The following is a 21,138-nucleotide window of genomic DNA, read 5'->3' as shown; positions in this document are numbered from 1 at the left end:
AATTAAAAAAGAAAATCACATGGTACGTAGTACAGCCAATGTTCAAACCCAGGTATTCAAAACCCATGCTCTTTCTATTAAATTGTGCTGCCTCTCTCATTGCACAAAACTTACTAGATGGATGGCTGTATGTCTTGTTTCTCCAATTAAATTAGGAGATCATTAGAATATGAAGTTAATCCCGAATTGAGTGCTTTTCTTACCTGGCAAATGTGGCCTCTCATCTACAAGTTCTTTTATGTGCTTCCTGATAAGGCTTTCAGTGCAATGCCGAGTAGGCAGCAGATACTAAATAAATATTTGTTCAAGGGGATCAAGAATTGTGCATTCTAGAATTTCTGCAAGCAATCAAGACTATTAATAAGAGAAAGAGATGAATAGAGAATCAGGAGGCCATTTGAAGGGAGAATGTACCATGTAGATAATGGAAATGGAGGTGGCGTAGAGATGAGGTAGGCAAGGAGAAGCTACCATTCTGAAATACTCCCTGTGTGTAAACAATTCCTAGTCACGGCTCTGGCATGGACCTTTCACCATTGTATTAATTTGCTTCAAGTGTTCTCTTGCTTCCTTCTGTCATTGACCCAAAACTCTTCTAGGTTATGCTCAGTATGCTGATGAGGTGATGCCCCTAGGTGACATTTTACCCAGGTGTTTCCCTAGAGTGTGGTTGGAGATAAAAATCTGTCAAGGATTTCCTTTGTAGGGAAATTCATGAAGCCTGAATTTTGAGGACAGTTATACTGTGAATCTGGGGATCCTGATGGACAGGCTGAATAAACAAAGATAATTCGAATTTTAAAAGCACAAGTCTCATATAACCCTTCAGAACTGATGAATGAGAAAATTAGCTTGGACCTGTTGAATCAGGTCGGAGTGAAGGCTTATTCTAGGTTTTTTTTCCTTCACCAGCCAGACCACATGCCCACACTCATTTCTCTTGATTTTAAAGATTTTTAAAATGCTAACTGCTATAGAATTATATGCACTTTTTATGTTTTTCCTATATTCTTCTTTAGAACCTATTATTTTATGTATCTACATAAGTGAAAAGTTCTGGTCTAGAATTTTTCTACAAATGGAGTATTTCCAAGGCCCCATTTTATGTGTTTAGTCTAAAAATTGGCTCCATTTTTCTGCCTAACTGGAAAATATCAAATAAAAGGTCTGTTAGAACTAATTTAGCTTGTGATCAGGTTGCTGCCTTGTTCCCACAAGGTCTTTCAGCTCTAGGCCTCTCCTGAGAAGACAGAAAGAGCAACCCTAAATATTCCTAATTTCCCAGCCCATGTGTGTGTGTGTGTGTGTGTGTGTGTCTGTCTGTCTGTCTGAGTCTCACCTTTACCACTTACTAACTGTGTGAACTTGGGCATATTATTGTATTTTCCTAAATCTCAGTTTTCCCGACCAGAAAATGGGGATGCTGATAATATGACCCACTTTGTAGGATTTTTATGAGAATTAAGTAGAGAATACATGTACATACTCAGTTTAGTGCCTAGCTTAATAAACATTTAATTCTAATAATGTGAATGAAGGCATATCATGAATTATGAAGCCCTCTTTTTAGAAAAGGAAATTTTGATTATAATTAAATTTTAGGTGTTAACAGACACCTCACATTTTTCACCTAAAATATAAATTAGCTAGGCAACCAGAGTTTTTATTGAATGTTTTACTTTTCCTCCAAGTCAGAATTTGATGGACTGTGTCGGTTAGAGGAATGATAATCCAATAGAGTTGTGATGACCGTCCATGCCAGCTTTTCTATAATATTAGCTTCAGATATTTTATTTTGCTGCCCCCTACCAAGCATACTCCTATTTAGAAAATTTGCCCTGATTTTTGGTTTAGCCACGGTCATCTTGATATGTTGTAACATTTAATTCAATGAGCTCCATTTAGTGAAGAGATTAAATCCAGCTCAAAGATACATGGACTGTTTGCTTCGCTTAAATGAATCAGTGACTCACAGTTACTGATCAACCTACTAATACCGCCATTCATAAACGGGAATGGGCCAACCCCTGCAGGCATAATGATCAGTGGGAGGAGGAGTGGGTGGGGCACTGAGCAGCTGACAGTTCTCACTTCTGAAGGGGGTCCCTGAGATGACAGCATACAGGTGGGCAGGGCAAGGCAACCGTGATATCTCCCTGGGATCCCTGTGGTGCCAGGGATTTCCAGAGCCTCAGCTGTCAAAGAACAATACATTTTCCTTCAAAATATAAAACATAAATCAGTGTTGCCCCAACACTGAAAGGCCAGAAGAAACTAAATCCCCATAATAATGAAAAGAATCCCGTTAATTAAATCAGTAAGGTAGGGAGCTTCCCTCCTAGCACACGGCCCAGTTGAACAGTAGAATACCTTGGAGACTGAAGCTGAAATCCAAGCTTTTTCTAGGTTGCAAGCCAGCATCCTGAGGGAACATTTAGAAGAAAAAAAAAAAAATCTTAAGACCAGAACAAGTAAATACAACTTTTTTTTTCTTAGAAGTTGTACTTGGACTATGTTTATCTGGGAAGGGAAGTTGCAAAACAAATTGTAAACCCAGCTCAGCCTATTTGTGCCAACCCCTTATCAGATTTGCACCAGTCAGGGGGAAGCTGAAGGCTTAGTGGCTGTGAACTAAAATGCAAAAGCAAGTACACGGATGCTTAGAGGAAAGGAGAGAGAGATGTCATTTCTTCTGATTATTTATTTACTTATTTCAACCATAGCCTGCTTCAATTTATCTGGCTCCTGAACATCCTGGTTCAGCTCGTTTATAACAATAAGTGTTTACTTCACACGTCTTTTTTGTCCTGCAAAGCTATTGATATAGATTTGTGGGGTTTTTTAAATGCTTGGTTAATTGGCTGGCCTACTAACTGAGAGAGTGTTGCTGCGGTTGAGGAAAGATGGAAAAAAATAGAGGTTAAGGTTTCTTACAACTCTGTCACGTTTGGGAGTTGAGGGCCATATAATCTTACTAACCCTCAAGCCACTGAGAGCAACTTCTATTCCCATCCCAGGGATGAAAGCCACACCCTCTCGGCTCCACTTTAGCTTTTGGTTTCATTCTCCAAGCCTTCGAAAACCAAGTCACTTTCACCCATCATTTACAAACCTTTACATTGGTTTTTACTGCCGGAGGCAGTGCTTTTCAGATGGACTGGCACCCATTCACAGAATCCGAGACCTTGCTTCAAAGCTTGTCTATATTCGAGAGTACAAAAGCTACCCAACTCTCTTTTAGAGCTCAGCTTTTAACTAATCTTTCACATAGTTTTTAGTCACATGCTAGTTATTGCATTAACGTTTTTGAAAAATATGTTATGCATGTCGTAGGACATATTTGCAGCATGCCAAAGTTCATTCAGATTTATACTTGCCTACAGCAAGAAGGTGTTTTGAATACTTCCAGCACGAGAGTTTTCTTACCATCATCTGCATTCTCCTTGCATTACCCTTCACTGTCTTCCTTTGTCCAGCTCATAACCACACATGCAAACGCTTGGGAAGATCGTTTTCAGGACTGAGGGTGGCTAGTGCTGCTCACCAACAGGGAGCACTGATAGCGGAGTGTAACGTTTATACTGATAATAGAACTGGGGCCACAACTCCAAGGTTGCCAGCCCTTAGATCCCGCCACACCACAAGTGCTCTGACCTTTTAGTTGAAGATGGTTGGACGAAAGGAAGTAGCCAAGAAAATATGGCTCATTCCTACCTCTCCATGGCTAAGAACAGCTTTAAGCGGCAGCAGATGGCCTCAATATGGTATCTGTTTCGTCTGATTCTTGGGGGCAAAGCAAAATAAGACGGTGGATCCCAACTTCTTCCCTCTGATGGCCTCAGCTGGGTTGCGGCTCATGGTATGATTTCCTTTCCCCATGGCATACTTTTTCCTTCTGGCCTTTCACAGTACTGTGTGCTGGGAAAAAAATCTCCTCAAGCTTTGTGTGTGTGTGTGTGTGTGTGTTTTTGGCTGAGTGTGTCAAGTCAAGAAAGATGTAAGGTCACAAGGTACATTTATGAAAAACTAATATGTATGTGTGTAAATTCAATATATGTGCATGAAAGCATATTTTAAGAAACAAAAGGTTTTAGCTACATTTAAGAAAAATCAACAAATTTTGCAGTTTTTGTAATTTTTTGTGCTGTCTTTTATAATCTTTCCCTGTAGGACTTTAAGGAAATAGTTGCTTTAACATTTTTTTTTTTTTTTGAGACAGAGTCTGGCTCTGTTGCCCAGGCTAGAGTGCCGTGGCGTCAGCCTAGCTCACAGCAACCTCAAACTCCTGGGCTCAAGCGATCCTACTGCCTCAGCCTCCCGAGTAGCTGGGACTACAGGCATGCGCCACCATGCCCGGCTAATTTTTTCTATATATTTTTAGTTGTCCAATTAATTTCTTTCTATTTTTAGTAGAGACAGGGTCTCGCTCTTGCTCAGGCTGGTTTCGAACTCCTGAGCTCAAACAATCCGCCCGCCTCGGCCTCCCAGAGAGTAACATTTTGTTATTTGGAAATGGCTAGCAAGTTATATAAAAATTGTGTTTGACTGACATTGCTAATGAATATCTTCGGTCACAGATAAATTAGTTGCCATTAATTGAAATGGAATAATTCTTTAAGGAGAGGTATTAACCGTTACCTAAAGACTAGAACCTATGCTTGTTTAATAGAGAATCTTAAACTAAACATGAATTTTATGGAGGTCCAAAATGTGTGTCTGGTTAAAAGTTTGCTTTTAATTTTTTAAAATATAAGCTTATGTATATAGGTTTCTAAGTGATTAACCAAAGGCAGGTGTGGACAGTGGAAACAAGCACGATAAAAACTGGCAAGCCCTTCCACAGCCTGAGGGGTGACTATGAGATACACTACCATTTTCTGTTTACATTGACATCATTTTGACAGTTTAGCACCTTTTTTTTTTCAGGAGTGGGGGTGGGAAGCAAGCCTTCTGATTAGGAATTTTCAAAGACAAACTTACAAACGGAAGAAATGAAGTTTGCATTCCTTTATATTTAGATATGACAGATTAAAAGTAAAGCAGGTATGCAGAACTTGTTTAATAACCTCACCAAGGTGGTGATCTCCAAATGCTTTGATGTTGTCTAGTTGCAAGACCCCTGAGAGGTTTCAAGGAACCAAATTCAGTTGACTTTATGTGGCTTGCCCATCCCTTCTGGTGTACAAAAAAAGAAAGGAAAAGGTCCCTGCACCTTCTTGCCTCCTTCTTTTATTGTACAGTTTGCTTTGTTTGTTTGATTTTAAAACTGCCATTATGTGAAAGTGTTGCAAGTATAAATAATTGAGAAGATAACTCTGTAGGGAAACCACTTTTGCTGCCTTTGTGCAAAGGCAGCTCATTACGGCCCTGAGCTGCAGCATTCCATAAGAGCAATTATGCAACATCAGTATGTCATGGATATTAACCAAGGGGAGTAGATAAGAGACAGGAAAATAATTTTGTAACTTATTTAATTAAATTTATTTGGTTTTTCAAATAGTTCCTCTTGTGTGTAATTTACCCAACCACTCCATGGTTGCTATGGTCTGTGCAGGACTGCAGTTCAGCATTTGTTTTTTGGCATTCCTCCTCAATTTTGTATGGACCTAAAATGTATTTATATTGGGGTTTAATTTCCACCCAAGGAGAGGTTACCCATGAAAATGGAACCACAATTTGGTCATGAGGTTTTTCTCCCCCCTAGGGCTTATATAGCCAGTTAATATATGTTAATACAGCAAAGTGAATAAAAGGTTAAATAAGTGGGTCGGGCTCAGAACGAGTCCTGTACTGCTTACTTCTGCTTAAACGGAAGGAAAAGCCCATAATGGCGCTTGCCTGACTTCCACCCCCATCATTTTAAGAATTGCTTTGCCAATCCTTCACAGCAAATAGTAATTTTAAGTGGACCAAAACAGAGTTCAGGGTGTTTGCACTCCATGGTAATGATAGAGTAGCTGTGCTCCCTGGAGTCAATAAGCCCAACAATTGAGTCATTTTTGCCTCCTGTGAGTGAATCACTGCTGTTAGCCTGAATGACAGGATTGCTTATAGAACCAGAGCCCTTCACCAGGCTGACCTCATCCCGGGACAGCGAGGATCAGAGGGCAGACAGGTGGTGTTTAACACAGTTATAAGTAAAAGCTGATTTTGTACTTGTAAGCTCTGTAAACAAGAAAATACAATTGATTGGTAACATTTGATGTACATTGATGTACATTATCCAAAGCAGCACTTCCTCTGTTCCTGTCTCTTTTCCCTTCTCCTTTCTTCTTCCCCTTCTCAAACATCCCCCCACGATGCTCCCCACCTCCTCCCACCTCCCACACAGGAGTCTCCAGCACATGTAATAGACGTGCTCAAGTCAGATGGCCACAGCCCAATCACAGTGATTAATGAAAGATGCAGAGGGTGTTGCAAATATATATATGTATCTTATACTTAAGATTATTCTTCAGTTTCTAACAGTTATTTTGAAGCAGAAATTTTAGGCATAGCAAAATACTCAATGATAGTTTTTAAAATATCTCATTCAATAGAAAAAATATGAGATAAGTAGGGAAAGGAAAAGATTAGAGAAAGCATCCCAGCCTAAAATCATTCCTTAATGATCAAGTTACCTTTGAGATAGAAACATTCTAAAGAACCTTTCCAACCAGCACATTTTGGTGGTCAAATGTCTATGGAGTAGTCATGTTTTATAATAATCTTACGACGTGGAATTATGAACCAGTTAGAGATAAAACGAGAGCCCTACAAGTGGTCTGACTTGGGGAAATATGAACACAGAAAGCCTAATTTTCAAGGTGATAAATGGCTCAAAAATACAATTTCTGTTAAAAATTAGAAGGCTGCTTCAATTTCTTTTTCAAATCCTTGGCATCCTATTGCTCCTCAAAATCTTAATAACTAAAGTTAGGAGTTGATTTGTCCCATCGCCCCTCTTCGGGATTCATGATAGATAACATTCTATGAAAGGCCGTGACAGCCTGCAGCAGAGAAAGTGACTTCACTTTGTTTGCCTTAATGTTGTTTCCCCATGCTTATTTGGCCTAGGACCTCTATTATGGAGAAATACCTATTGACACTAGTGTCTGTCAGAGCACGTTTTGGGGAAAATCTTCCTTAGACAGACATGAGGGAAAAAATGTTTTAACGAAGTTTCCTATTCTCCTTTCTTTTCTCCGTCTCACAGCTCTTCCTCCTTCACTTTCTATTCCTTCTCTCTCTCTCCCCCACCCCCAAACACACACACACACACACACACACACACACTACCTCATTGACCTGAGTTCCCTTACTCTCAGGCTATCCCCTCCACTTGAGTCAACCACACTTATTTACCAAGCAGAGTTATATCCTGTACTGTGCATGTTACCAAAAGCTAGAGGCCCAGTTTCTGCCAAGTCAAGTCCTTCTCCTCCTCCACGTGCGCCCCCAAGATTTACCTGGCCTCTCTAATGCCCAGATTGATGCACTGCTTTAACTAATGCCTCTAGTCTATATCTTCAGTTGTTTCTGAGTGCAAAGACAACTAGACCAGAGCCAGAAGCCAGAGATATTTCCCATCTTAGTTTTACCCCACTCTAGGGCAAATCGTTTCATCAGGGATTCAGCTATGCCACTTGTAAAATGAGGACAAGAAAATCTCTAAGAGCTTTTCTATTCTCAATTCTAAATTCTTTCCAAGATGGGGTTCCAAGGAACCCCACTTTTTTAAAGGAACCCTATTTTCCTTCACTCTTTCAGTTATTCACTCACCAAACACTTGATTGAGGATGTACTATATACCTGACAAAGTGTCCCTAACAAAGAATTAAGATGTGGTCCCTGTTCTCTGAGACTAGATAGTGGGAAATTCAGACAAGTAAATTGTGATCATGGTATTGAATAAATGCTGTGATAGGCATAATAGCCAGGTGCTACTAAGAGAGTGCTTCTTAGTCAGACTGTGGAACCAGGGAAGTTATCTCAAAGACATGTTCTCTGATAAGAATTTTGAAGTGAGTGGTGGGCCCAGTGGCTCATGCCTATAATCCTAGCACTCTGGGAGGCCAAGGTGGGAGGGCTGCTTGAGGTCAGGAGTTTGAGAATAGCCTGAGCAAGAGTGAGATCCCGTCTTTAAAAAAATAAAAATTAAAAAAAAAAAAAGAAGAAGTACATGTTGACCAGATGGCCATGGGAAAAAAAGCTAGCACAGGACAAAGGGATAGGGTAGTTAGCATAGCATATTAACTTAGTATATTAACTTTAAACCTATTAATTGCCTTTTTGTTTATTTTTATATTACCTGACTCCAAAGAATCTGTGGCAATTAAACCAATTACTAAATTAACTTATTTTTTATAGACAGTGATGTTACTCTATCTATACTGTGAAAATGGAGATAATTCAAATGCCATCATTTCTATTTCTAAAAGTTAAATTAAACCACTTTAGGAAATTCTGATAGGAGATGTGAAATCTGAACATGCTCTAAAAATTCTTTCAAATTATAGTATAATGTGTTTGCTTCTTTGTCTGTTGGAGATCATAGCTTTGTGTATAATGTCAGAATCAAATCTTGATGTCTTTATTTCTTTGCAAATCAGGGGAGAAAATCCACTAACTAACCCTCTAAAGCTAAAATATTTAAGGACTAAAGCAGATGTGGCATAACTGCTGGTTTGCTAGGTCTCTTGTGGTTTATAAAGATATATTTTATGTCTTTTATGATTACGGGATGATGCTAAAAATTTTGTGGGTAATAATACCATCACATTGGAAAGACTGCATATAACATCTCTGGAGAAGATACAGAATGCTACCTGGCTGTCAAATGAAAGTAAAAGATGTTTAATTTGTCATTAAGAAAAGGCAGTCAGGAATTTTATTTGGAATTTGGTCTTTGATGTGTGAACATCATAAATGTGATGATATTAAGTCATATGTTCGTGAATAGAATTCTTTTCTTTCTGACATAATAGAATATGTTTTAATAATAATTTTAAAAGATTATTGTCAGATTGTATAGCTATTAGAACTATAGTTTATTTAAAGTAACTTTTAAAATTTTTTAGATCTTTGATTTTTTCCCCCATTGGCACCTTTACTAGATGCCAGTATAAACTGATTAAATAGCATTTGGTTTAAACAGAAAGAATGTAATATATATACATATTTATGATATTTTGTTTGTTGGATCTTTTTCTTAATATTACTTGACTTTCTGTGTTTTAATCTCATTTTTCCATATTTTGGGTTGAAGCCACTCTAAAGCTTAACACCTAGGAGATTTCTCACTTATGGTTCCCTTTAAAAGTGCTAAAATCTCAGCCTCTCAAACAAGAGACCACGCTACAATTTAAAGAAAGCAGTTGTGTTGATAAAGGGCCCTAAAAATGTTGCCACCTTCCCAATGTGTCCTCTGCCATATCCTTTCTTTCAAGCCAGCAGGAGAATTGAAAGGAGGATAAGAGCCTGGTTCATCCAAACACTTCTGGCATGCCAATCCAGTCTTCTGAAGTATCCCCTGCTGCTTTAGAAAAAGGAGCCCCCACAGACAAATGAAAAGGCCACGGGAACATTCACATGCGTAGCACCTTCCCTGCAAGTGGCTTTAGATTGCTGGTGTTGGGGTGGTTCGGCCTGCGTTGAAGAATAGAGACTTGAGAACCATTTGTTTCCACACCATTTTGGGTGAAGTGCTATATTTTTCACCTTAAAAGCCCATTTAAAAAGAAAAATATGGTTTGAAAGGAGGACACAATTTGGAAGCCATCACGCTTAATGGAGTCCCTTTTAAATGTAACACTTCGTCCTATCAGTTCTCTTCTAAATTAGATGTCACTACCTACAGAAAACCCACCCTTGATTGTCCTATGCAATTGCTTAAAAACACACAGGCTCGTGTGTGTGTGTGTGTGTGTGTGTGTGTGTGTGTGTATTCCTATATCCAATTTCTAAAACTCTCTGATAAATTCCATTACTAAACATTACCCTTGTTAAGTGTGGAGTAGAACACAACTTGTATAGCGACACCCAGTATGACACATATGTAATTATCACCACTCTCTAAATCTAGACACACAAATTATCTCAAAATTAAAAGAAAAACCAAACTGGGTTTAATAGAAATAAGTCCATGGCCACAGAGGTTTTTACTGACAATTGACTTGGCCAACCATGATCAGATAAAGGACTCCATAAAATCTAGAGGATATATGAAGAGGAATTCAGTTTTTTTGGAGGTAGCCAGGCAATTTTATGGAATATTCATACAGTTTGGAAAATATGAAGAGATTAGAGGGTTTCGAAGTAAAGTCGCTTCTTTCTAAACTTTCACTCTTCTTTTGTCCTTTGTCTTGAATGGCCTGCATATCTTCTCAGCCTGAAAGTCCCACTGTCAACTTAAAGGTAACATTTGGAAAATTGAGCTTGCCTCTCCCCACCACAACAAATAGGAATTTCTTATCAATTTCCAATTTTCATCACCTATGTACTATAACATACCAAACATGGATTCTCAGGTTTGTCCCCTTAATATCTTTCCTATTTGTACCTGTCTTGCCATCTAAGCACAATTCATCAACAGTTCTCCAAACCAAATGTCCTGCTTCTTTTTTATTTCTACCACCTTAATAAGAGCTCATTGTATTTCCCTCTTCTGCCTGGATTAGACAAGAGCTTTCTATCTTTTCAGCTTCTTGATTCTCATCAGTTCAGTTCATCCTATATGTAATTCTTGGAAAAGATCTTCCTAAAATACCTTATTTTATTTTATCATTCCACCATTCAGGAATTACAGGGATTCAATTTATCACTCAAGAACCTCCACCACTTGCCTGTTAATTGTAGCCGTGTGTTCCAAACCAAAACTGGACACCAGTATGAGTTCAATGCCTTCACCCTCCCTTGCACAAAACCGGTCCTACTCTACATTAGTGCCTTTGAGGGTGCCTTTTCCTTATTCTTATTTCTTCCAATATTCTATGCTCTTTTAATTTGGTTCAAGTTTCCTACTCTAAGAATCCGTGATTAACCTCCATCTTCCTCTTCTTTAATTGACCTCATCACACTTACTTACTCATTGTGGACTGTGTTGGTTTATAATGATTTGCATGTTCTGAAATTGTGATTTTCAATTTGTTTCTGTGGGTGTGAAAAGTAAAAATCTTTAAAGGCATGACCTGCATTTTTAAATATTCAAATATATTTATATAACTATATATATAAACACATACATATGGGGACTCTGTCCATATATATATATGGAGAGATAAAGTCACATGTATTGTTTATAATTTCATATTATAGATGACTTTGTCTTATATTCTGTCATGAAACTTGTTTTTTGTTAAGTATAGAATGGATTGATCAATGTGCAACACATACACAGATTACTGTGGGCCTTAAAAATTATTCATTCTAATTTTTTTAGGATTGAAAAAGTATGAAAATAGGCCTTACATCATACCTTTCCTTTCCCATCTTCCCCAGCAACCCAGTCTCTCATTGGGAAACAACCCCTCACCCCACTCCCAATACAGCTCTATGAACATTGAGGACATAGGTGCTTAGTAACTTTTGACGGGCCAAAGGGCAATGTAGGGTAAAGTAAGAAATGAGGCTGAGAAAAATCCTTCAAGAAATCAAGAAATCAAGAAAGGGGAAAAGAAAACAAACACTACAGCATGGCATGACTGAGTTGAAGCAAGAATTTTTAGCAACCACTGTTTGCTCCTTTGTTTCCCGCATTCTCATCCCCTACAAAATTCCTGTCTTTGTCCTGTGCGGTAATATGTCTAAATATCCTAGAGTTGATAACTCTCTCTCTCACTTTCTCTCTCTCTATATATATATCCTTATCACCCTTCCTCCAATAGCATCCCTGAAAACCTAGCAAGGTATTAATGAATTCATCTCTGGCAAAGTTTATTGCTCTGTGTGTGTGTGTGTGTGTGTGTGTATGTGTGTATACCTATGTATAGGTATTCACACACATACATACATGTACATACATACATATGGCTGGTGACTTCTCATAGTATATCTATCTCAAAGCTGCACTGTTGCATGTCCCATTTGGTTGACGGGGCATCTCTGACCTGACAGATTTATCTGTTGAGAACAGGATCATGCATTTGAAACCAGTTTAATTCTTAGTAAGACAATGCAGATGGCTTATGTAGATTTTGTCTTTGATTTTTTTTCCCCCTTATATGTTACTCAGGGAAGCTTATGTCAGTATAAATCAGTGGTAATGAAATCAACATTATGGCATCTTTGATATTGCATTTGCTAAAGCCTTTCTGGACGTTTAACCCAGCTTTCAGTGATTGATATTACAGACAGTGGATAAACATTTTTGATGGATCTGTTTGCTCACAGAAAAAAAAAAAAAACTAATCCTTTTTTCTCTTTGATTTAAAGGGTGTAATGCCATTGGAGAGGAAGCAGTTCAAATGTGGTCATCATAGGTTGGTGGCACCAAAAATAGAAACTCACTTAGGGTAAAACTTGCTGTCAGGAAAAAATGGAGCATTCCTTCTGAACTCAGGAACGTGTGGTTCATACGAGCTTGCTTGTAGATGGTTGCTACAATAAGGCTTCTTTCATACAGGTGTGTTTATGCCCCAGGCTTGCTGGCCACAGTCCATTCCATTTACAGAAGCTGAATTAAACAATAACTACCGCATTGCAAAAAATGGTAGGGGTGGGGGGAAGCGGAGGGGGAAAGGTGAGCGTCAAAGGAGATGCCTGAGAGCTTTGTTAGGGCCAAGAAAAACCCTGTTGCAGTTGTCAGAGCTTGTTGATGTTGCTGGGAACGGCACTTTTTTTTGCTCCTGGATTTTGTGGTTCTGCCTTAGGAAAGAAAGTAAAATAGAACGGAAGAACAAAGTCCTACTCTATAAATCAGCAGCTGCTCCTTGCCAGATCAAAGGAGTGACATTTTTGCTCCTGGACTACTTGTCCACTTGAGGGCTTGACAGGCAGCTAACAGCTGGCCTGCTAGACTGTATGGGAGAATCAGCCTACATCTTCTTCCGAGCAGATGACAAGCTAATCAGAGACATATCCATAGCACGGGGCATGTGAGTGCACCTTGATCTCTTCAAACATATCTAATACATAATTGCTAAACAGCTTGGTGCATTTTTGGCAAGTTAATGCTTAGGTGGTTTCCATTGAGAAGTAGGATAGAGAATTAATACTTCAATCAAAGGTAATCATGAAAGCTAAAAAGATACTAAATTTGTTGGGATCTTCTCCTCTTAGAGTGAATTAGTAAATGGCTGGGAACATAATGGGAATTGGCTAAGAATGTATGTAACTGATTATCTAGTGACTGATTTTCAAAGCCCAGTCAGGCTATGGTGTTCAGATAAATGAACAGGTAATTGGAAATTGGTAACTTTGAAAATGATTGCTGCTGCTTTTTATGCTGATAAAGAGTTGAATAAAGTTGTGGATGTATCTCTCTTCTGTGTCTGCAAAAAATTGTTTTCAGAAGCACTATAAGGTGTGTAGGTATGCAGATCTGGAATTTTAATGTCAGTAGTAAAACTTTCAAAGTAATTCAGTTTCTAGTTGATTTCCATCTGCAATAAATCATGTACAGGATGAGGTAATATACTACAACTTATGTCTATTGACTTAGTATTTTATCTTCAAGAGGATAGATTCTAGATATGAATAGCTAAGGAAGTTTGAGTGTTTTCTCCTCCCTTGCTTCCAAGTGGCTTTGAAAGATCACTTTTACAGTGCATGATAAATAGCCACTTGTGAATAATCTGATGGCATTCTGTAAGAGTAACAGCGCTTCAGAATCATAACCTGCTGGGATGTTTTGTTACATGCCATCAGGTGTGATTATATTCATGGAATAGTGTTTATTGTTGCTCAGTATTATGAAGGAAATAAAAGATAATTCCTTATCTGAGGGGAAATTTTGCAAATATTTTTCTTAAAAGGTCCCTCCTATTGGCCATATAAACTTAGTCAAAAACGATGCCAAATTTTCTAGGTCATCTTTAAAAATTCTTTTAATTATAAAAGTAATCATACTTATTAAAAACTCAACCAGTACAGAGTTATATGGGAAAAAAAAATGAGAAATCTACCGTTATCTTCCTATTCACTCCTGAGAGACAGCTTCTATTAAGTTTCCACAAAAACATTTTATTGGCCCAACTTTTCCTTTAGGAGGTATAGAGGAAGTGCAATGAATTAAATTATTATAAATTGTTTGTTGCCCAAGGCAAGCGATTAAAAGACTGTTTACATCTAAGATAGCTAAAGAGAATAGTATGTGCGATCACAGCTAAGGTTCACAATGAAAACTTGATCTTTCCAAGTTTCAGTTCTTAGGCAGAGTCCTAGAATTTGGTAGGTGATCTGGAGCAAGGCTTCTCAAACTTAAATGTGTGTGGATCACCTAGAGATCTTTTAAAGTACTGATTCAGATTCAGAAGTGCAAGAATGGGAACTTTACCATATCTCTGCTTCTCTAACAAGCTCAAGGTGATGTCGATGCTGCTGGTCCATGGAACACACTCAGAGTAGCAAGGAACTGGAGAATCATTTAGAGGACATGATTCTGACATAGCTCACTCCAGTACTCACCCCATGCCACCCCATCCCCAGCAGATACCTGTTCCATTGTCTAAAATCTCCACCATGGTATTATAGATTTGGATTAAACTGTAATTTTTAGAAAGATCCTACCATATGAATGCATGCTACTCGTAGGATTGCAACACATTATTACTCTGCTTTCAATTCAGCATGAAGTTGTTTAATAGTCACCCACCTATTCTTAATTATTGCCTATGAGAGAATAGAACTCCTGAGGAGCATTGGATAGCTGCATTTTGACTATAAGCTAATATTTAATGAGCTCTTACTATGTGCCAGGCACTGTGCTAAAGATCTTGCATACAATATCTCCCTTAATCCTCAAAACAATCCAGACCCAGTTATTTCCCCAGTTTTCAGATAGGAAACAAAATGAGGCTTGGAAGGTTAAGTATACTTGCCCAAAATCACAGAACAAATAAAGGGCCCAGAACATGAGCCGGTGCTCTTCCCCATGTTGCTGTGTGTGTAAGTCTGAAATACGAAGCAATAATTGAGAAGGGTGTGCTCAAAGTAGGGTATTTTAGTAAAGAGCCTATGTCAGCCCTTGTAAATTTAGGGACGAATTAGATGAAAGGAAGAATATTGAAGTAACACAGCAGAAGGCCATCAAAGATAAGCATCACCTACTTGATAATTTTGTCCAGGGCTTTTTATGTCAGCATGAACATTCCACTATTCGAGGCTTATTCATAATGGTATAAAATGTTTGTGATTCCAGATTAACACCATGTTTTCATATTATAAACTTATTCCTATTTAGTTCATGTGTTTTAGAGGTATGAGCAAATCAGATTATTAATTAAGCGGTAGCTCAGGGAAATTAATCAGTATCCATGAATGTGTCCCTTAGTAGCATATGAATCTCAGTGATTTACCTTACTTTGCTCACAGTTGTCTATAAGTTGTCTGGCCACCAGTGGAAAACTTATGTTTGCGACATGACTCCATCATTTGTGTGCCCAAGTTCATGTTCAAAGGCATTAAACCTGTCTAATTCACTGATTTAACCATTTTCATATAGCTGACTGAGAAAATCCTACTCTTGGCCATAACCACAGCACAGAAAAAGACTTGCTTTTTTGTAAAGTAAGAAAAAATGGAGAAACTTGGTAACTGATTTGCCAAGGTTGAAGCTTCCTTATTTGAAGCACCAACCAGGAGCAAGCTTTGTGAGTAAGCACCTTGCTGCCGAATCCTGTGGAGAGGGACGGTGAGGAAGCAGAGCTTAGTCCTGTTTTAACAGGTCTCCAGTCACTGAGCTACCTACAACACCTTTTCCAAATTGATGTGATCCCTCTTCAACAGTTCAGCCCCCTTCCTTGCCCAGACCAATCTATGCAAAAGCTTCAGTCCCCTCGGTCCTCCTCGGGGCTGGCAGCTTTCCAGGTGACTCCACGGAGGCCTGCACTTTCTAACAAAAAGAATGCTGCCTAAAGGAATTGGTTACCAGGTGTGGCATGAAGTTAGTGAACCAGAAAGAAGGGATTTATCAGCCATTTAAAAAGAAGGGGGAAAAAAAGAAAGGGAGAAAAGAAAAGAAACCAACCAGCGATCAAGAATGACACTTAAGTCTACTTCTATCAACCTGAACTATGCTTTGGAGTGAAAAGTCTTTAAAAGAAAAATCGTGATGGTCAGATTTCAGTTACAGCAAAATATGCAAAGCTGAAAAGTTTGGATTTTCTGGGGGCAGGGAGGTCTCCAGGAGACATCTCTCCAGCAAGACAGTAAGATGAAATTTCTATGATATTTGCTGTCTTGGGTTTATTTTTTTTAATGTATTCTTTTTTCATCTCTGAGTTGATTTAGAAAGGCCTCGTGATTCTTGGAAAGTCATTGAATTTATTTCTATAATTAAGTTATTTTTAAACTAAGAGTCTTAGTATATAATTTTTAAGGATCACACATACTAATGCATTTCCTACTTAAGTAAAATTTAGAGAGAAAGTAAATAGTCTTAGTAGATACTCTCCTAAGCTTTTGCGTGAACCTGGGTACTAACTTTGTGTTCAATACAAATCAATGGCACTAGTGCACTTTAGGGTACTCATTCCCTAAGGAGTCACTAATGGAATTGTCTGTAGCCCTTAAAAAAAAAGTCACAATGAGGCTAATGAAAATTTTTTTCTAAGTGAAATCTGGATAAGACACTAAGCTTGCTAGCACATTTGACACACAAGTTGTAAAAAACACGGAATATTTCTAAGTACTAATTAATATTGAAGGAGACTTTGTAACTTAGGGTTAAATTGTTTATACCAATAGAGAAGTGTATGTCTGCAACTTCAAAATCATTCTGGGATGACATTAAAACTTAGAGAATTTTTTAATATCAGATACAGATGAAAACGTAACAGCCTTTGGATTAGAAATAACTCATGGGGGTTTTCATTAAAGTTGGGTGCAGCTTGCTGCATTTTGGTTAGTTGGATGTCTTCAGCAATTTTTCAAATGTTTTGGGTTTGGCAAAGTCCAAAATGTTTTTTGCCAAGACCCTCTTTTCCCCTTATTTTTTAAACCCGTGTGAAATTCAAGGATAACTTAATCCATATGTGTCTGATTCATTTACACTTAACTCATCAAAATGTTATTTTGTAAGACCCATTTAATATCCAAGAAACCTTTTGAGCCTTTTTAAGACAAGTCTTTTGTCTTTGAACCAGCCAAGTTGCATTTTTCCATATGAATGGAGCTTGAACCTTGAAAGATTGAAGATGAGTTGATTTTCAACTTCTATTCTTCAAATTTTATGTAGAATCAAAACTCAATATTCCATTTACCACTTGATCACTGAAAAGGGTCGTTTTTAAAATATAGATCAGAGGAAATGGAAAAAAATTTATGTCATGTAATTTTGGGAAAAGACATATATGGAAGTTTCATCTTAGAAATATTAAATAAGTAAAAATTTTTCCTAGTTTTATTTGTTTTAATCTGTAATTTAAATGGTTCTTATTTTATGTATGTCAGTGTATTTTCTAAGAGTGGCATCTGGATCATCAGCGGAGGGGGCAGTAATCTTTAATGTCAAAGTTTTCTTACAGTCAACTCATTAATTGTTAATTCTAATAGTAACATCTATGGCATTAATAAACTATCCCAAGATCAGAGGAGTTGACAATTGGCAGGAGTTGTATGTTAAGAGATTTCTGAAAAATAGGGGCCCATATGTTTTTAAAATTCTGTGTGATTTTAAAGAATGTGGTAGAATTATGAATCTGGCAAGAAATAGCACTATGAATCAAAAACATTGTTTGAGAACAAAAATCCGGAGAGGCTAAATGGTGCCCAAGTGAAAAAAGAAAAATCTCTGTGACCCTTTGTAAAAGGATCTAGTGAAAACCTTCAGAGGCTTCTATTCATATTTGCTTAGGAGAAGTGCGCAAAGAAAGGCCATTGCCATAACTGCTAGTGAACATCCAGTCCATGCCATGGTAACTAGTTGAAAATGTAATACTGGAGTGGCATTTCCAAGTTCAGCGGTTCTATAAAGACCTGCTAGCACACAGAATGCTTTTTTAATGTTCTGCATTGTTGTGTATCCCCCATTGAACAACCTTTTGAGCGGACCCCGTTTTTACTAATGTAAACATTCTGACGAGTATCCAAAGAAATGACCTTTGAGTGAACCTCTAACCTTCCCTGTAATTATTTGTTTGAAGACAGTGTGGAGTTCTCCTGCTGAGAACTAAGAACCATGATGCCTTGCAGCTCTGTGAGTAAGGGAGTGTTTGGGGGAACTGGAGAGAAAGACATAAATAAGGGAACAACCTCCAGATGTAAGGAATAAAAGAGTAAAAGGGCAAAATTAAAAAGGGAAAAAATAGCAATTCATTTTACCTAAAGAGTTGGCCTATCCTGGGGGTGGGGGGGGGACAGGATTAGTAAGTAGCACATAAAAAGAAGTAAAACCCCTCCGTTAGAAACAAGAAGAGAACAGGCTTCTCTGACTCTCCTGAGCATCTTTGTTGGTCTTAACCTGAGCTGATGAAAAGAGTTCCTAGGGGTGGAAATATCAGGTCAGTCCTCTTTGGTTGCAGTCAAAGCGTGGGGAAAAAGTAGATAATTAAGTTCTTTTTCTGATTTGAGGGATGCTTCTGGAAGTCTTTATGATCTGGTCAGATATTCCTCAGCCACACTTCAGGTGACAGGTGGGAATAAATAAGCAGTTTCAACTCTCCTTTTGTTTTCACCTCTGCATAGCCTGTCACTTTCTTTCCCAATGCCCAGGGGGTGTGACATTTTTGACAACGGAGCTATACTTTCTTAAGTAATAAAGAAGTTCATTGTTTTGCAAACAAACACCATATGCAAAAGACTCCTTTGGTTTTCTGGAGGCTATTATTCCTCGGCCTAATTGTATTCCCACCAGAGTGCTCACAGGAGGCCTGACAGAGTGTGGCCTGACTGTCCTCTTCCGAAAGGACTTCAACTTCCTAAGAACGCAGAGCTGCCAGCACACACTAGAATTTTTTTGGTAAATTTCAGAGAATGAGTTTTCAGTTCCTGCCTGTGGCCCCATGTGGACTCATTAATCATTAAGTCCCCCTGCGCCTAAGATTTGAAACTGAAAATATTGAAAAATATTATCAGTGGGTATATTTTTAAGGAACAGCTAGCTGTATGCTCCCTGCCCCCACCCCCACCCCAAATACATGGCCACTGAATTCTGCGCGTGAGCTCAGATGTGTGGGGAATACACATCATTAAATGCACAGGGACAAGGGTAACTCGCAAATGGTAGAAAATTGTTTTGTTTTTATTAAATTTGGAGAAATAAAGGAGATTTCTTATCATCTTACTCTGTTTGTACATGAATATTTGATGGGCATTATTAAACATTAAAGTAACATGAAGTAGGCACTTATTTTTGGATTTCCAGCAAAATTAGATCCAGGCTTCTTAGACAAAATAACTGCTGCTCCTTTACATTCCTACGATTCAGCCACCACCTGATTTGAAAACGTTTCTTGGGCTCTAATATCAACCATGTGTACCTGAGGCTCTGTCTTTCCAGTGGGTTGAAAGGTGGCTGGGTTTATGGTTGGCAGTTACCTTATCCGCTGCCCTGGGTGTCCCAGCTTAGGCTAGAAAGGCTGCCCCCAGCTGGCACTGACCTCTGAATGACCCCTAACTTTACAGGCTTAAACTGCAGGAGTTGCCGAAGAGCAGAAGTCTTTCTGGCCAGCACTTATTACTGCTGTGTTGGTGATAAAACTTCAGACAGCCTAATTGATGGCTTTGCTGACCTAACAATACCTTGTGAAAGCCGAGTGCCAGAGCCTGGTCTCCATTTATGACCAGCTGCAAGGGGAAAACTGGGTCTCCCTTGGATGAGGAGTCCAGGGAAAGGGGAAAAATCTTCCAGCCTGTGAACTTTAACCAGATTCCTACTTGTTCAAGAAGCAGAAGCACCGTTTTGCAAATTAATAGAAGTTTTCTCATGGAGAGCTTTTTTTCCCTCCTTGAGCTTTTTTTAGCAAGTTGGCTGTGCAATAACAATGGAGAGGATCCAGTCAACTACTTTTGAACCCTCAAAGGTGAAATCGCATTTACATTAAAAAGATAATTTTCAGAAGAAATTTGATCGTATTCTCCGCAGCATTCACGCAAAGGTGATCACTTAGCACAGAAATCGAGTTTGATGACCGGTCTTCTCTGTTCCGTTTCAGGTTTATTAATGCCAGAAGAAGAATAGTACAGCCTATGATTGACCAGTCAAATCGAGCAGGCAAGTTCCAGCTAGTATCTGTATTCCTGCCCACAGGCACAAATCCCCATCGAGTTATACTCCCAGAGTTTCATCACCTGATACATAAGTGTTTCCATCGGGCATTCTGGGAGAATTTTTTTTTTAATATCCCCAGAATTCCACTCAAGGAAGCAACTTCACTAATTGGTGCTAATTGGAGATTTCCCACCCTGACTCTACTGAAACTGCTTTTTATTTTCCGTCTGAATTGGTAATTGGGCACAAGTATTAGTGCCACAAGCAGTTTGTTTGACTGTGAGCTCTGGAATTACTCCTTGCTTGTCTGCATCCAATCATTAGCACACTCTCATTTTCTTGTTACCCACAACTCCTTGGTGTGTGCTTTGCTTTCGCTCCTGTAGCATCCACTGTTAAACTCGTTGTATCCATTCATTTGCTTTGACTATTCATAACATTCTATTAGAGCCTGACGTGCTGCATTGCCAGCATTATTTTTTATTAAAAGATTATTACCTCTGTTTAAAACGCTTCACATCCATTCCACTAAAATGCACATGTGGGTTTTTCTCACAGTTATCTCTCAGTTTCTCTAAAACAGTTGTTATATGAGACTGTGAGAACCCTCCGGGGGTACTCCTAATCATTTCACTTTGAAATAGGCATTTCCTCAGTTTACTGAGGAGTTGTGGTCTCCTTTAATAAGGTTTATAGGGGAAAACTGTTTTCCTTGTGGTGATCACTAACAAGGGTGTTAAATGTGATGGAGATTTTAACTGTGGCCTCGGTTTAAAGAATTTATGCAAATT

At 38.5% G+C, this 21,138-nt stretch overlaps 1 protein-coding gene across 9 annotated transcripts in view; it reads left to right on the top strand.

Annotated features, from left to right (window-relative positions):
* MEIS2 (Meis homeobox 2) overlaps window positions 1-21,138 on the top strand; it is a 206,736-nt gene that overhangs the window by 180,770 nt on the left and 4,828 nt on the right. For 8 of the 9 annotated variants that reach the window (XM_012649484.1, XM_012649479.1, XM_012649478.1 and 5 more), the window contains exon 10: window positions 20,292-20,350. In XM_012649484.1, the coding sequence (XP_012504938.1) occupies window positions 20,292-20,350 (59 nt within the window). Of the gene's footprint in view, window positions 1-20,291; window positions 20,355-21,138 lie in introns of all 9 variants that reach the window. The other variant, XM_012649485.1, reaches the window with a different exon arrangement.

Source organism: Propithecus coquereli, unplaced genomic scaffold (assembly GCF_000956105.1).
Source record: "Propithecus coquereli isolate 6110/MARCELLA unplaced genomic scaffold, Pcoq_1.0 Scaffold3, whole genome shotgun sequence".
In the NCBI taxonomy this organism is placed as follows: Eukaryota; Metazoa; Chordata; class Mammalia; order Primates; family Indriidae; genus Propithecus; species Propithecus coquereli.
This window is presented reverse-complemented; position numbering and strand designations above follow the sequence as displayed.